At 54.5% G+C, this 16,262-nt stretch overlaps 1 protein-coding gene across 1 annotated transcript in view; it reads right to left on the reverse strand.

Annotated features, from left to right (window-relative positions):
* Nucleotides 1-124: 124 nt before the first annotated feature.
* LOC115915793 (receptor-type tyrosine-protein phosphatase kappa-like) overlaps nucleotides 125-16,262 on the reverse strand; it is a 29,946-nt gene continuing 13,808 nt past the window's right edge. Inside the window, 21 exon segments of the mRNA XM_030969471.1 lie at nucleotides 125-136; nucleotides 739-855; nucleotides 1,033-1,130; nucleotides 1,847-1,883; nucleotides 2,278-2,348; nucleotides 2,937-3,024; nucleotides 3,163-3,305; nucleotides 3,600-3,667; nucleotides 3,836-3,941; nucleotides 4,474-4,538; nucleotides 4,743-4,810; nucleotides 4,813-4,917; nucleotides 4,919-5,033; nucleotides 5,144-5,185; nucleotides 5,318-5,444; nucleotides 5,447-5,534; nucleotides 6,012-6,063; nucleotides 6,065-6,107; nucleotides 6,497-6,653; nucleotides 6,655-6,788; nucleotides 9,192-9,431. Of these exon segments, the coding sequence (XP_030825331.1) occupies nucleotides 125-136; nucleotides 739-855; nucleotides 1,033-1,130; nucleotides 1,847-1,883; nucleotides 2,278-2,348; nucleotides 2,937-3,024; nucleotides 3,163-3,305; nucleotides 3,600-3,667; nucleotides 3,836-3,941; nucleotides 4,474-4,538; nucleotides 4,743-4,810; nucleotides 4,813-4,917; nucleotides 4,919-5,033; nucleotides 5,144-5,185; nucleotides 5,318-5,444; nucleotides 5,447-5,534; nucleotides 6,012-6,063; nucleotides 6,065-6,107; nucleotides 6,497-6,653; nucleotides 6,655-6,788; nucleotides 9,192-9,431 (1,976 nt within the window).

The raw sequence follows: 16,262 nt of genomic DNA on the forward strand, positions 1-16,262 counted from the left end.
ACACTGATGTGAATGTAGTCATTTGTTACCAGCCCATTGTGATTTTCCCTAAACATCACATTCACTTGGCATGAACTAACGCTACAATCTTACCATCAGGTGCTCTTGGAGCTTTACGTTTCAGCTACATATTGCTCTGGGCAAGACAAGAAAGGACAGAAATATGCATAACTGCAATTTCTTCATGTTGTGCCTGTTTTCCCTCCTTGCAACTCCTTCAGTTTCTGCCCTTTATCTCAGGTGGAACTTCAGCAGGAGCGCACATCTTGGCTCATGACCTTATGTAGGTTATCTTAAATCATAAACTGCATGTACAGGTTTAGGGCTGTAAGTGACCAAGGAGCTTCAGTGTGGACCTTCTGCAGATTGATTCAGGTGACAGGCAGGCACCTGTCCCATCACCCTGGATGTGCAGAGATTCCATTCCATAGCCTTTATCTGCTTTTATACCCTTTGTAGTCACCTCACTCAAGCTGTCAGGAATCTACAATATCCCCATGTGCAATGTCAGTCCAGACTGCTCTGGGGTGACCACTGGAGCTGACTGACTGCCTTTGTCTGGCACAGAAACCTGGGGCTGATGGCCTGGTATGGATTCCATCTATAGCAACCTGCTGACACTGCACCTTTTTGTGCTGGAGACCAGGCTCCCCACTGGGTCCATGTCTGCCAGCTCCCACCAGCTGCTGGAATCCAAACACATCCTGCATTCCCACCTCAGCTCCACGCCAGGCTTACCTTCTGCAGGCCGAAGATGCGTTTGACAAGGCCTGTGGTGGTCCAGGTGTTGTTGAGTGTCACGGTGAAGTCGCCGTAGACCTGCTCCTGCTCTGGCCAATACTGCTCACACTTGATCTGTCAACAGCAGTGAGACCTCTGGGTACAGGAAAACTCACAAGGAGAGCATTGCAGGGGTGCAGTGCTTCTCCCTGTCCCTGCTGACAGCTGCACTGGGAGCACAGCAGGTGTGGAAGCCTGGGCTCTGGCAATGCCCAAGCTGAGCGGTTTCACGGGCTGAGAGGTTTTCTCTACCTTGTTCTGTTCCACTAAGCCCGTCAGCATCACAATGACTGAGGTCTTCTCCTGCCAGACCATGTGCCAGAAATCCACCACTGTCCCAGCCAAAGGGCCTTGGGAAGGAAGAGGAGAGCCCTATGCAAGTATCCAAGCCATGAGCACATTTTTGGACATTCCCAGGCTTTCTTCTGCCTAGACACAGAGGTACAGCCAGGGCACATCAGGACCTGAAGGGAGTGCTGGCCACATCGGCTTCATCACCATGTTAGAAATTAGGACAAGGAGAAGGGAGGGAAGATGAGCCCATGTCAGGGATTCACTGTTGCTCTGGGGGCTCCTTGAGATGACTGTCAGCTACTCCCACATTTAGGGCCCTATTTTCCAAGGAGCATTTCTGCAGCTCTGCAGGAAGCCAAGACCTCCTCATTGCACGCTGCACAGAGCAAACAAAGCCATCCAGGCTTTGCACTACTGGGGAGAGACTGTATCCGAGTGCACAGGGTGCAGACATGGCATTTGCAGGATTGTCCCTGTCATGCCAGCTGCCAAAGGGAACAAACTAGGCTTGTGAGTGGAAGGACCATGTCCTCATACTGGGCAGTGCAGATACCAGCTCCAGCTGCTGCCAAGCTACCACTGAGACCTTCCATGCCCTGTAGCACCTATAACAACTGTTCAGAGAGAACTGAACAACCCCAGAGACCCCAGAGACACAGGGACTTGGAGTGAGCCATTCACAGCTCCCTGGCTGCTATCCCAGTTCCCCATTTCCCAGATTTCTCAGGGTAGTGAATGGCATCTCCTGAGGATGAAGGTTGGGAGCACCTACCTTGAGCTGCAATGAAGAAGCGTGGACTTCGGTAGGTCTGCAGGGGAGAGATTCAAACAGCTCTCATCACGTGAGTTGAATGTTTAACAGGGAATGAAATAAAGGATCCATCCCCCAGGCACCAAAGCCCAGAACTCTCAGCACAGTGTGTCCCAAGCACCTTTCCTGGCCAGCGCAGACAGTGGGTACCCAGGGTCTGCATCTCAGTTCCCATTCCCTCACATGGGTCCCTTTTTGTTAGAGGTGAGAACTGCACACAAACCCAGAGTACTCCTGACAGCTTGGAGAGGATTCAGGGGAAGCAACATCCCAAGACCTGCCAGCTTAAGGGCAAAAAGTGCCAGACCTCAGGGTCCCCCGTGTGAGCAGGACTGTCCTCCTGCCAGGCACCTTTCCTACCCTTCCCAGGGTAACAATTCCTCACTACCTACATCCACATAGCTGGCATTGATGTAGCCATTCCCAGTGTCAGAGGGCTGCAGTACCACACGGCAGTGATCATCTGAAAGAGAAGGGAGGTGGACTGATGCTTTAGGGCAGCAACAAAGAGACTGATTAAGGGGGAAGGTGTAATTTATTAAAGTCTGTGATTATCTGTTGCCTCCCCAGCAGCACCCGAGGCCTCAGGACATGTTCAGGGTTAAAGAACAGCTGATGAGACAAAGGGTGACATGGCACAGCAGGAAGTGCAATGGAGTTTTAAGGAAGATTATGAAATGGCCAAATGTACACATCATGTGGGGCCCGGAGGAGCTTTAAAGTTTGGAAGAAATTGGGTCACTCCTTCCACTTTCCCACAAACACCTGCCTCTGGAAGGTACATGACAGTGTTCAGCACTGACTACCATCAGGAACAGGAATATGATGTTTCATTAAGTTTGCAGGAATATTTGAAGAGCAGAACAAGGATACTCCAACAGGATATAGAAGAATGGGGCCAGAAATGTCTCTCAGTTTTAGTGGCCATGGAGGATGAGATGAGTAGCTCAGTATTTCTGAAGTGCTAAGAGGCCCCTACACCAGCCCAGCATCCTTTGCTACCCCAGCCAGCTCCAAGAGCCTGAGCCAGTCCCTGGAGAGCTCTGCTTACATGGGATGATGCTCTTGTAGCGGTTCTTGTTTTGATTACAGAGCTCCTTGCCAGCATTGCAGGGGTGCAACAAAGTGGAGGGCAATTGCTGCAGAGGAAGAAAACAAGCCCACTCAGCACTGGGATATATTCTGGGGCTGCGGCCACAGCTGACTGCACCACACATCCAGGGAAGGGCTGAGGAGTGGGGAGTGCAGCCAGGTGGGAAAGCAAAGCTAAACCAGACCTGATATTCTCTAAGAAGCCCAGCACCATGCCTGTTGACTGATTCATCATCTGTCTGTTCTGCCTCTATTTCTTCCCTCTTAAACATCTTCAGAGCCTCCAGCAGTTCCTCCACCGGGATCTGTGTGTTTGTCTTGCATATATCTGCAGAGACCACAAGGACAGGACTTTAGCATCCAACTGGTGCCAAACTGGCCAGTCCTGGAACTCTGCAGCTGGGACTGAGATGGCATTGCAGCAGCCAGAACTTCTCCAAACCTTAGACTGTCCCTCCCCACACAGAAGGGATTCTCCTAGGAGGAGTCCCTTTCCCTGTGCCAGCCAGCTCTGACCACCTTGTTCCTGCAAGGAACTTGTGGAACCTGCAATCATCCTGCCCGTGCTTTTAACAGACAGCCTGTCCAGACAAGGCACACAAGGCCCTTGCTCATACTGCACCTTTCTGACATCCTCTCAGGGGTATAGTGCTGCTGTTCTCCGACCCTCTTGAACTGTTGTGCTTTAACCTGCAAAACAGCAAGGCAAGTGCACAGACCAGCAGAAGAGAGAGACAAAGCTGAAGCTGTTGCCCATCTCACCACCCTGCCTCATCCCAGGCTCCACTTGGACACTCCCTGCCACTGCAAGCTGCTGAATGCCTCACAGAGGGCAGGAGAGGTGAGCCACATACTGACCTGAAGACCACAAAAAGCAGCAAAATTCCCAGTGCCAGGAATGCAACAGTCAGTGATACTGCCATAACCACGGGCTTGCTGTCCAGCGGAGATGATGGCTCCTGCCCTGCAAGCAGCACAGCCTAGGCTCAGGATCCTGCACAGCCTGCACCAAGCATTGGGACATCCCACAGGGACATGGAGAGAAAAGCAACTTCCCTTGTCTTCCACTCAAGGTTTTGCATTAGAGAAAAGCTGAGCTGGGGCAGAATAAGCAGGTGTTTCCTTGGTGTGATACCTTCCATTGCGGAACATGTGTCCCTGAAGGCCCCAGACACTGCCAAGTGAGGTATCTACATGGAGGGGTTGCAAAGACACCAGGAGATTACTGGGACTAAGACTAAACCTGTGGTGATGGCAGGGATGATGTGCAATCACCAGTGGCCACTGGGCCCCCACCTATCCAAGAGTCCTGAGGATGTCCAAAGGCCATCCACCACAAATAGCCTCAAAATATAGAGAACATCTATGAAGACCAAAGTATGGCAATATTCCACTACATCTGCCCTGGGCCGGCTTGTTTCCAGAGAAGCTGCCAGGCCGGCAAAAGGGAGCAGGCAGGAGAGAGACTTGGGCACCAGGAGCAAGGAGACACTTACCAAGAGAGAAGCTGTAGCAGACACAGGTGAACTTCTCTGCCTGTTGGAGGAGACAGGAGGGAGAGCTCAGGCCAGTCCTGCAGCACTGGCCCAGCTGGAGGCCAAGGTCCCCGGGCAGGGCCACCGAGTGAGGCGGCTGTGGCCCGGGAGCCCAGGGAGAGCCCGGTGCCGAGGCACGGGACAGGAGCATGGGCTCAGAGGCAGCGCAGAGGCAGCGAGGGGCCCAGCCCCGGCGCAGCAGGCGCAGGAGCAGGGGCCCCCGATGGTACCTGCGGCCCGAGGCGACGAGGCGCAGCAGGGCCGTGTAGTCCCGGCCCGGGCTGAGGGCAGCGCCAGTGCAGGCCCCTGCCCGCGGCTGCCGCCGCCCAGCACGAAGTCCGTGGCGGCGCTGAGGTTGAGCAGAGCGCCCGGTACAGCGCTGGTATTGGAGAGCCGTGCCTGCCCTCGAGCAGATGCTCTCGATCAGCGAGGCGTTGCGCGTGGCGGCCACGATCAGCTGGTGCTCCCCTGCGGGCCCAAAGGCAGTGGCAAAGGGCACGGCGGCCACGGAAGGGAGGCGGCTGCAGGCCAGCGCCCGGCGTGGGGAGAGCCCCGGCGGGGCTGCGGAGCCGCGGCGCTAAGCGCCACCTGGCGGCCTCAGAGCCGCTGGCGATGGGGCGCAGGGGAGCACGCCGTGCCTTGCGAGGGGGCGATGTCGCGGGCGCCGCGGCAGCTGATGGCCTGGGGTGCGGGCTGTCTGCAGGGCAACAGGGGGAATGAGCATCGGCAGGGCCGCTACAGCAGCAGGGGGACGCCTCGGCAGCGCAGGCCGCCGAGCAGGGCTCGGCTGTGCCCGGGCTCCCGCCTGGCCCCACAGCAAAGCTCACCGGAGCTGCTGTTGCTGTGAAACTCCCTCGCCAGCGCAGCCCCGGCCCAGCAGCCGTCCAGCCCCTGGAGCATCACGGCGTAGCTGCTGCCAGGGCTGTGCCCCGCAGCCGGTGCTGGGTGACGGAGCCCTCGAGGCGCAGCCGCCGGGTCTCCAGCACGCTGCTGTCCCCTGCGTTCCTGGCTGTGATGCTCAGCTGCGGACAGGAGACGCGGCTGGGACTCAGCAGCTCCCGCTGCCCGCTGGGAAGGTGCCCGCAGCTGGCAACGTCCCCTGCCAGCCTGCCCTTCCCTGTGCCTGCCCTTCCCTGAGCCTGGGCAAGGCTCCGGAAGGAACGGGCAGGAGCCTCAGCCCCGTGCGGGGAGCTCAAAACAGAGGAGAGGAGGAATTTGGATCCAGCCCTGAGGATGTGTGAGCAGAAACCTCTGTGAGCAAAGGGCTGGGCCTCTGAGAAGGGAAGAGGGAGGCTGCTCGTTTGAAGGGCTGTAGATGTATGTACTGAGCCCGAGGCCTTGCAGTATCACAGGCACTGTCGTGACGTGCTCCATAAGAGGACCACTGAGCTTCTTAATCCTCCTGTATTTCTTCATGTCTGTCCCTTGCCCACAGTTCCCAGTGTGCCTGCACAGAGCTCCAGGCCGGGAGGTGAGGGTCTGCCCTGCTCCCTTGGTACCTGGTATCCGATGATCTCCCCATTGCAGGAGGGCGGTGCGCTCCACCTGAGAGCCCCTGTCGGGATCCAGCCACAGCTGCTCCGGTTTGTCCGGCACTGCAAGCACAGACCATGGGGTCACACACAGGGCCATGGGCAGGGGCTGAGGCCACAGGAGGCTGCAGCAGCTCCTGGCCAAGGGACAGGCTGCACAGGGACTCCCTACGAGGGGTTTGTCCCCTGCAAAGGCTGCGTGTGCTGCAGCAGTGGGAAGCACAACAGTGCAGGGTGGAGTGGGACAATGAGAACGGGCTGTGCCCCGCTCAGGGCTCTCCCAGCCCCCTCCCCAGAGGGCTCTCCACAGGACCCAAGCAGCTCTGATCCCAGGCACATCCCTGCACAGAGCAAATGATCAGGCTGAGCTGAGGGATGAGGGGAGCATCTATTCTCCTCCCTGTGACACAGCTCTGGACTGTTCCTTGTCTCTGATATTTCTGTGCACTTACCTGTTTCCTGTGTCGTGAACAACCATGAGAACAGGGTTGTGTTGGGAGGCAAGTCAATGGTGACACTGTACTCAGTGAAGGGCTGCAAAGGGGAGCAGGTGAATATTCCCTCCTGGCCATGTAACATCTGCTCTGCATTCACCTCCTCAGCCTCACAGAGAGGGGGAGGAAGGCGCTGCCAGCCGGCACATGGCCCTCATGCCCTGGCAGGCATCAGGGAACCTGCAGGTCCATTTCAGTTTGATGCTGGTGCTGGAAATCTCAAAGGTCTCATGGTCAACCTGGAGCACTTCTGTGAAGGAAAGATTGCCAGAAGGTCACTTTATTCCCTTCCACACCCAGCCATGCAAGGATGCTGCAGTCAGACAACTTTGCTCATCACCCAGCCCAATGGGATAGAAAAGGAGAGCCTGAAGGTGGTCACTGCAGCCCTCTGAAAGGGGAGCAGGAGGAGTTGAATAGGAATGAATGTGGGCGAATGACTGGATACTACTGCTCAAGCAATTTCCCCATTCATTCAAAACGGAGGTTTCTGTGTGTCCCAGAATCTCTACGGCTCTATCAGGAACAGCTCTGTTCCCTTGGAGGGAACATGAATGCCCTAAGCTGTGCGAGAGAGTGCTAAGCCTGCACCCACCATGCTGCAGAACCTGGAGGGGCCCAGCCCACGTGGAACAAGCTGTGGTACCCACAGCCACACTGGCAGTAAAGCTCTCTGATCCTGCTCCAACAGTGGTGCCATGTGCTGGCCACAAACTCCACCACAAATCCCTCTCCCATGCTTTTTTGCTTTGTGCACATCCTCTTGCCAGAAGCCCTCAGGGAGACCCTTATCACCAACACCCCCAGTGGTGACCTGCAGGCTGGACTTGACACCTGCCATTTCCCTGGGCAGCATGGAGCCCAAAACCTCCTGTGCCCCCACACCCTGCTTTCCCTGCTCAGGAAGGGCAGAGCAAGGCAGCCAAGAGGGCTCCTGATCCCTTCCTTACCAGTGCACTCCACGCCGAGCCGAATGCGGACCCAGGCACCTCGGGAGTTTCTTCCAGTCCAGAGCTCTCTGTATACAGGTTTCCCACCAGAGGACTGGACTTCACTTGAACATTTGAGATGGGTGAAGGGTGGCTGGAAACCTTCAGGGCAGCTCAGCATCACTTCTTCATTCTTCTTATAATTCACCTGGTCTGGTGCCAGTTGAAGTCTGGAGTCCCACTGGGGCCTTTTGCACCCTTCTGTCAGAGGTGAAAGTGGGTGTTAGATGGGCTGGAGATGATGAGATGATGAAGTGGGGTATGGGTGAGTGGTGGAAGAGAAATCCCCAGCAACACCTCCAGGCAATGAATGGAGAGGGAAGGTGACACCTCCATCTGCTGGGATGTGACCTGAGGGCAAGGCTTGTTGGGAAGGGGCTTTCCTGATGCATGGAAATTGTGAAGGATCACTCATCCATGAACCTGCCCCATTCCCGCTTGTGTCCATGGGTACCATATTCCCTCCTCCAAAGCCCAGAGCAGGGACATTCCCAGCACAATCACCCCTGCACCCGGGGACTCCCTCCAGCCTCTCATGCAGGCCTGTCACCCAGCCCAGCCCAGGGGGCACTTGCTGGGCCATGGCACCACCACTGCTGCTGGCATGCAGGGCCCTTCATCCAGGGCTCATCCCTCCCACAGGGATCAGCCACGCCCCTGTTACCCTCGGGGGCTCCCTGTTCTCGCTCCCTCTGTGCCTTGGCTGCTCTCCTCCTGCCCCACTGGGGGACAGGGCTGAGCAGTGCCTTCTGCATTCACATCTCCTGCTTTAACAATGCCCCTGCCCCTTTCTCCTGACACAACCCTTCCTTCTCATCACGTCCTCACCAAATTCACCATGCCCCAGGCTCAGTGGGCAGTAGCTGAGCAGCAGCTGGTCCCAGCAGTTTGTCCAATGCTGCAGGGGGAGGCTTTGTGGCAATGATTGCTACAGAGAAGGATGCTGGCTTCTGGAAGGAGCCCTTGCCTGTTCAAGCCTCTGCAAGAAGGTTTGTGAGGCCTGAAGGGGTTTAAAATACAATCTGCCTTCTCCCACTCACAAGGTGCAGACCAACTTTGGCACAAAGGGAAAATGCTGTGCCAAGCCCCTTGTGCAGAGGCTTTGCTCTCAAACAGCACAGATGGCAGAAGACGAGAGCTGCCCAGCTGAGCACCACAACCAGCAGCTTTGTGCCCCTGCCACCCCAGCTTGGTTGGATAGAAAAGGAGACTGAAGGTGGTTGCTACAGCCCTCTGAAAGGGGAGCAGGAGGAGTTTGGGGTCATGGTGCTCTAGGAAACTGCATGTCAACCATTGGATGAATTCCTCCAGTGGCACAACCGCTCCTGTTCAGTCAAACATCAGGACACCTTGGGGAGAACAGAGGGAAGCCAGGAAGGTTTGGCCCTATCTGGGCAACATCCTGGCTCACAGGGAGCAGCAAAGGGATCCTGCCTGCCTCAAACCCTCTGAGCTGCGTGGCTGCAGCCATCCTTTGGTGCCATGGGAGAGCACAAGAGGAGACATTTCCTCCTGGCCTGGAAGCAGGAGCTGCTTCCACAGCCTCCATCCTCACAGTGCTGTGCCCAAGGAAAAACCCTGAGCTTCCCATGCTGCCCCCCCTCAGAGATGTTCTCAGGATCTCCCCCTGCAGAGGATTATCCTGCTCCAGGTCCTTCCCTTACCGATGCACTCCACACTGGAATGAATGCGGACCCAGGCACCGCTGGAGTCTCTTCCACGCCAAAATTCTTCGTACCCACGTGTTTCATAATCATCCTGGAATTGAGTCTGACATTGGATTTCAGTGTAGGGTGGCTGGAAACCTTCAGGGCAGCTCAGCATCACTTTCTCATCCTTCTCATAGTTCTCCTGGTCTGGTGCCAGTTGAAGTCTGGAGTCCCACAGGGGCCTTTTGCACCCTTCTGTCAGAGGTGAAAGTGGGTGTTAGATGGGCTGGAGATGATGAGATGATGAAGTGGGGTATGGGTGAGTGGTGGGAGAGAAATCCCCAGCAACCCCTCCAGGCAATGAATGGAGAGGGAAGGTGACACATTCCATCTGCTGGGATGTGACCTGAGGGCAAGCCTTGTTGGGATGGACTTTCCTTGAACTTGTAAAGCATGAAGAATCACTCATTGATCAATCTGCCTCTATCCACCCACATTTCTCTCTGGACACTCCTGTCCACATCCCACAACCCAAAGCAGGGAGATTCCCATCCTGTCTCTCCCTGTGCTTCTCTCCTGAGCAGTGCCATGTACTGCCATGCCCCCACTGGGCACAGCTGTGTCTCTGGCAGGGACAGCTCTGCATCTCCATCCCCTGATGGGTGGCATTGATCCTCCCCCAGGTCCATCCCATAATGCCTCCTGTCCCAGTGGCAAGGGCTGAGCCAGCCCTGCATCATCAGGGTCCCTTCATTCTCCTCTGCTCCAGCCCCTGCAGGTGCAGGAGGTGTCCCCAGGTCCCTTATCCATGGGCCAGCAGGGGAAGAAGCAGACCTGTGCATTCCAGGGTGTCACCTGGAGGCACAGCAAAGATAATGGAACCTCCATGGGCACCTGGCTGGCAGCCTTGGATCCTGCCCCTGGCCTGGGCACCCGGCTGGGAGCCCCAGACTTGGCCTGCTCAGGAACCACTGCAGGAGATTTCAGCTTGCCCAGCTGGTTCTGCCTGCTCTGTTGTCTCCTGGCTGCGTTGTCCTCTTCAGCAGTTTGCACAGGCAGCAGGGCCCAGGGAGGGTGAGGGTAGAGGGGAGACACGGGCAGCTGCTGCAGCCTCACTTACCCATACACAGGACATCCCCCTCAATGCGTGTCCAGGCGCCTGTGCTGTTCCTGCCCCACCAGGCATCCACATAGAATGGTTTTCCAGAACTCACTCCTTGAATTTCCATTGTACATTTGACCTCGGGGAAAGAGGGCTCAAGGCCTTTGGGACAGGTCAGGGTCAGTTCTCTATTCTGTGGGTATTCAGTTTCATTCTCCAAAAACTGAAGTCTTGCATCCCACTGAGGTTTTGGACATTTTGCTGTCAGGGAGAAGGTGTGAGAGTCCTCAGCGAGGGAATGCTCAGGCAGGAGAGGGACCAAGGCTTTTCCATAATGAACTGGAGTTAATGTCCGCATTCAACACCATGAGGAAACCCAGGGACCCCCAAGAGCAGAAGAAGAGCATGTGCCTGGGCAAGGAGGTGGATACGGGACACTGGGAGAGAGGTGAAAACTGAGGGGCAGGATCCCCTCTGACTTCCCTGTGACATACAACTCAGGAAGAGACTGGGAGATGCAGGGATGAGAAAACCTGTCCCACACTAAAGGCTTCTAACCCTCTCCACCTTGGAGACTGCTCCCAACTGGGACCTGACTCTGAGCTGTGCCCAAGGTGTCTCACAGATACAGCACGATGTCCAGGTCACCTCCACAGTGTGAAGTGCACATAGCAGGGGAGATCTGTTGCTTCCTAGCTTACCCGTAGTGCAGCTCAGGTTCTGTGTCAACTTGTGCCATTTTCCTGAAATGTCCAACACCTCCCAAGCATTCTTCCTGTTTGCACATCTGATCACAGCGAGGGGAGGAGCGTCGTTCTCAAAGCAGCTCAGTGTCACCTCTTCGCTGATCCTGTAAAATCTCTGGTTTGGCCTAAACCGGAGCTGTGAGTCCCACTGGGGCTGCTGGCACTTCTCTGGAGAGGAGAAGGAGCTCATGTAAGCAGGATGGGAAGTGGTCTGCTGGGATATTTCTTGTTCTCATTTGGACAGGGCTCATCTCCTTTGGTTACCACATTCACCTGTGGATCCCTCTCTTGCAGCCTAGGACAGAGCTATTGGTGGCAGCAGAGCACCCCAAGAGCAGTCCCATCCCTGCCTACTACAGTCTTGCAGGCTTCCCAACTCGGACTCCCTTTGGAAAAGGGTGGGCAGGGACTGAATTCCTTCCCAGCAGGAACTGCTCCATTATCTTGCCCAGCACCAAAGGGAGACTGACTGGCCTGTAGTTCCCTGGGTCTCCCTCATTTCCCCTTTCTAAAAAGGGAGTTGTGCTTCTCGTTTTACAGTCAGTGGGAACTTTACTGGAAGTTGCTGGTGACAACTTCTCAGCTATGATAGATAGTCTCTTGGCTACTTCCTCCACCCTCAGGACCCACACATGCATCTGATCAGGTCCCATGGATTAGTGCACCTTCAGGTGCCTCAGATGGTCTCAAACCTGGTCTTTTCCTACAGCAGGATGGTCTTCATTCTGCCAGCCCCTTCTTTTGCCCCCTGCAACTCAGGTACTTTTCCTTGGTTATGGGCACAAGAAAAGAGGCGCTGCATAAGACTCCTGGGCTGGAAGTGGGTGTGAAGGGATTGCATGAGCTGAGCTGGCAAAACAGCCACACATTTCTGACTAGGTGTCTACCTTCACCAGGACTCCAGCCAGTCATTTCTCTTAGACTATGCACTTATCAGATTTAATCCTTTGCAGGAACATCAGCCTCTTCTCTGTTGTCTTTATTTCAGATAAAAAGGCCTTCACAGATGTACAGACTGATCCAGGTTTTCTTCAGTGTTCCTGTCAGTGTCTGCTGAGCTGGAATGTGGGATACTGCTGGGATACTGCATGGATTCCAGCACAGCCTCAGGCAAGGGTAGGCATGGGTAGGTGAAATGTGTACTTCTGCAAAGACCACAAGTGTGCCAGCAGTGTGTCTGCCCTTCAGACACAAAGACTACACAGGAGAGCAGTCCTGCAGGCAAACCCTCGTGCTTCCTCCTTCCTTCTTCTCTGCCCACAGGGCCCCTTGCAAGCACCAGGGGGATTCCTGTTCTCTGCAACTCATCCTTTCCTTCTCAAGCTCTCTGAGCTGTGTTTGATGCCATGTGCTTGCTGAGGGGAGCTAAGAAAAGCAACCACTGTTTCCACAGAGAAAACCACTGGTTTTCCAGTTGCACTGGAGAGTTGCACTGTAAGCCACTGAGAACAAAACATGGGTCTTACAGCATCTCTCTGAATTTGGGAAGGGAGGTGATCATTTGGCGCCACTTTTTAAATTCCTCCCAGGCTCCCCTGTGCCCTTTGACCTGCCAGATGTGCCCCTGTTGTGCTCAGGGGCAGACAGAGGCTGATACAGCACCCACACCCAAGCTGGGCAAGGACCATGCTGAGCAGAGCCTGGGGCTGGGTGGGAGAGATCAGAAAAGGCAGGTAGAGCCCACAGCTCATTCCCATACTCAAGGAATCCAGTGACTGGAGAGTACCACTACAGGGGAATGCACCAGACTCAGAAATTTTCCTGGGAGTTAACAGTGTCTGACAGAGGGATGGGTATGGCAAAAAAAGCTTGCTTGCCTTGCAGAGGGGCAGTGTACACCAGCAGGGCAGCCTGAGGGACTGCCAAAGCCTATTCGCCTTGTGCACACACAGCACCCTGCCAGCAGTGCCCAAACATCACTGCCCCTCCAGGGCTTGCCTCCTGCCCACATTCCTACTGCTGCAGAGGAGCTGAACCCCCTGTCAGAGCACTGACACCATCTACAGCTGCTCAGAGTCCCACCTTGTGGCATTTCTGATGATTGTTTGAGGGTAGAGCCTAGAAAGCTCTGCTTCCCTGCAGAATGGGGAAGAGAAGACACTTTCAGTCCATGCCTGCTTTCGTCTCAAGAACATTGTTGATTACAATCCAGCTTGGCCTCACATATCTAATAAGTCCAAGCCTGTCAGGCATGTGATTATCACCTGAGGCTCATTGGAAGAAACCAATCCATTGCTGCTGGGTGCAGTCAGGATGGACAGGCTGGGAGGGACACCTCTGTCCTCACACTCCTTACACCCCTTTCCAAGTCATTCCGTAGAAATTGCTGCGGGAAAAGGACACCTTGGAGCAAAGGAGCCTGTGCTTTAACCCAGGGTGGCTTCTTGTGTGCTTTGGAGGTGTCCATATGAAGCTGTCAAGGGACCTCCACTGGAGAGATGGAACTCCCCACTAGTGCAAAGCAGTTGGATGTATTTGTGGGGCTGGCACACTAAAGGAGAAAGGAGAGTGCTTGGACAGCAAGGGGAAAGAAACTCTCAGCTTCCAACCTTGTAGGGATTAACAGCAGCTGGGAGAGTAATGGAACAGTTCTCATACACTGTTTTTTACCCTGCACAGTGGTACGCAGAGAGCTGCCCACAGGCTCTCTGCCCCAGCTAGAGGAAGGAGGCTGAGTCAGGTGAAATTTCAGCAAGGAAAATATAGAGTAGATGTGACAAATAGGCACCTTTTGTAACGTGTGATGTGTGCTCACTGTGAAATGGGAAATATTGAATGCCTGAGACAGGAGTGGTAACAAAAGGTTGGTCTATTTGCCTCCAAAGGCAGATATTTACTGTTTTGGTGGTTTTCCCTAGTTGATGCTATTAAATGAATACTCTCCTCTCTGATATTGTTTACTACCCATGAATATAGAAAGCCTTTTCCAGAAATGTCTGGGCTGCCTGTCCCTGCTGCAAGGAGTTATGAGCCTGGCAGGCTAATCAAAGGCCCAGCAAGGGCCAGAAGGGGAGGGCCAGGAGAAAGGTGGAACAGCTATGCTGATAATTCAGGTCAGGCTCCTGGGTTCAGCCCTTTGCTTAACAGCAGAAGGCGTCCTTTCTTACACTATATTATCTCACACACAAAGAAGAAAGGACAAGGTGAAATCTAAGAAGCAGTAGGCAAAGTTCAACCCTTTTGGCAGGGCAGCTCAGCAGCTGAGAGAGGTGACAGCAAAGTGCACTGCAGTCTTGCTGTGTTTGATGCCATGTACTTGCTGAGAGGAGCTAAGAAAAGCAATCACTCTTTCCACCAGTGGAGAGTTGTATTGCAAGGCACTGCGAACACAAACACGGGTCTTAGAGCATCTCTGTGCTCCTGACTAGCAAACAAAGCTGCTGAGCAGGTCTTTAAGAGTGATGGAGCAGAGAGACCCCAGGGATGCTCTGACTGGGAGTCATGACAGGGAAAGGGGATGGCAAAGCAAGTCACGGAACAAGGCATTGTGAGAAGAGCTGGGAGATGGTGGCAGTTTAACCTGTACTGGTTCACCAGATGCTAAAGGACATCGGACACGTGTCTAAGAACAGGAGGCAAAATTCATGTTTCCTGAATCTCTGCTCTGGTGGTGAGAAGTGGAAGCATGGTGGAGCACACAATTCACCAGCCCTAGGGTGCCAAGCCCCAGGCACTCCTCTGCAGTACCTCTTAGCACTCATGTTCCCCATAGGATGTACACTAGGCACAGTTTGGAATCCGGCTGACACAAACCCTTTCAGATACCCTTTTGGCTATGGCTTGGTTTCAGCTACCATCCTCCCACCCCGTGGTCATTGCAGCTGTGCTCCTGGTTAGAGGCTCTTGTCAGCTGCCACTAGATCACACACAGTGTCAAGCAAGGCTGATGATGTCAAGCAAGGCATGCGAGCCAGCTTTTATGCCAGACCCTTTGCACACAAAACGTGCCCTAGAAGCTTCCTCACCTGCCTTCCAGGTGCACTGGGGCTGTAAGGGGAGGAGAGTTTTCTACAGGTATGGCATTTCAGGGAGGAAAACTCCCTGTGAGAGCAGCACAGCAAGACAATAAGGTGACAATAGCACAATGACGCAAGGCACCCTGCTCAGTGCACAGTGTCCCCATGATGGGGGGAGCTGAGCAGCAGGGCCAACCACACGTGCAAACCACATCCTGTGCCTGTGGCTGCACTGCTGTTCCCTGCACTATGCACAGCAGGTTTTACCCTGTATCTGCCAGGGGATGTGCTCAGGGATCCCACCCTATTGTTCCCTCTCTCTGTCCAACAGCTTTACCATGCCCCACTGGCTCTGTCAGCCCACTCCACCCTAGCAGACCCTCCTGCCTCACTGGGGCCATCTTCCTTGCCCTGTCCCTCTGCAAGGGAAGGACCCTGATCCATTGGTTGGAGCTCAGCAGAGGTGCCAGGATGGGATGAGCCCACATGCTGAGGATGCAGGCAGGGCTGCTCACACTGCTGGGTGTGGCCAGCACGTTTCTGTCTTGGTTCCTCTTCTCACAAGCACCAAGGTGCAAACTCAGCAATATCATCTGTGTCACAGGCAGCACCAGACTCCTCTGGGGAAGGCCGGGTGACGGAGATCTGCAGAGTGTGACAAGGGTCCACAGGCCTATGGGACTGTGTTACATCCCACTGTACATGACACAGATGGATCCTGGTCTTAGTGTGCACCTTGAAAACAAACGGGAAAGCCATGGTTGCACATGCTGGCCTGGGAGAACAGCTTCAGCAGGGATCTGGGCATTGGGAGGACACTCTGGACAGGAGAATATCCTCTGTTGCAGTTCTAGCCCTTGTTTATTGCGTGACAGTGTGCTATGCTTACACTCTCTGCAACCAGACACATTTTCCCTGGAAACAGGCTCCCGTGACATGTCTCACATAGTACAGCCCCTGATGTCACTTCACATCAGCAATTAAAGTTTCTTGATCCCATTCCCTGTACTCATCACAGCCACTAGATCAGCTGTTTTCTAGCCTGCATCCACCCACATACAACACCACAGCTGACCAGGATGACAGGATTAGATGCTAGTTTAATGATTTTATCACCTAGCTCCAAGTTTAATGATTTTTATCACCTAGTTCCAAGAAAATTAGTTTAGACAAATACTCCAAGACAGATACAGGACAATGCAAGGTTACAGTTGCTGTACCCACTGCTCAATTGTCAGACAGTGCAGCCTCCTGGGAGCACAGACAACCTGTGAGCCTGCAA

Source organism: Camarhynchus parvulus, chromosome Z (assembly GCF_901933205.1).
Source record: "Camarhynchus parvulus chromosome Z, STF_HiC, whole genome shotgun sequence".
Lineage (NCBI taxonomy): Eukaryota > Metazoa > Chordata > Aves > Passeriformes > Thraupidae > Camarhynchus > Camarhynchus parvulus.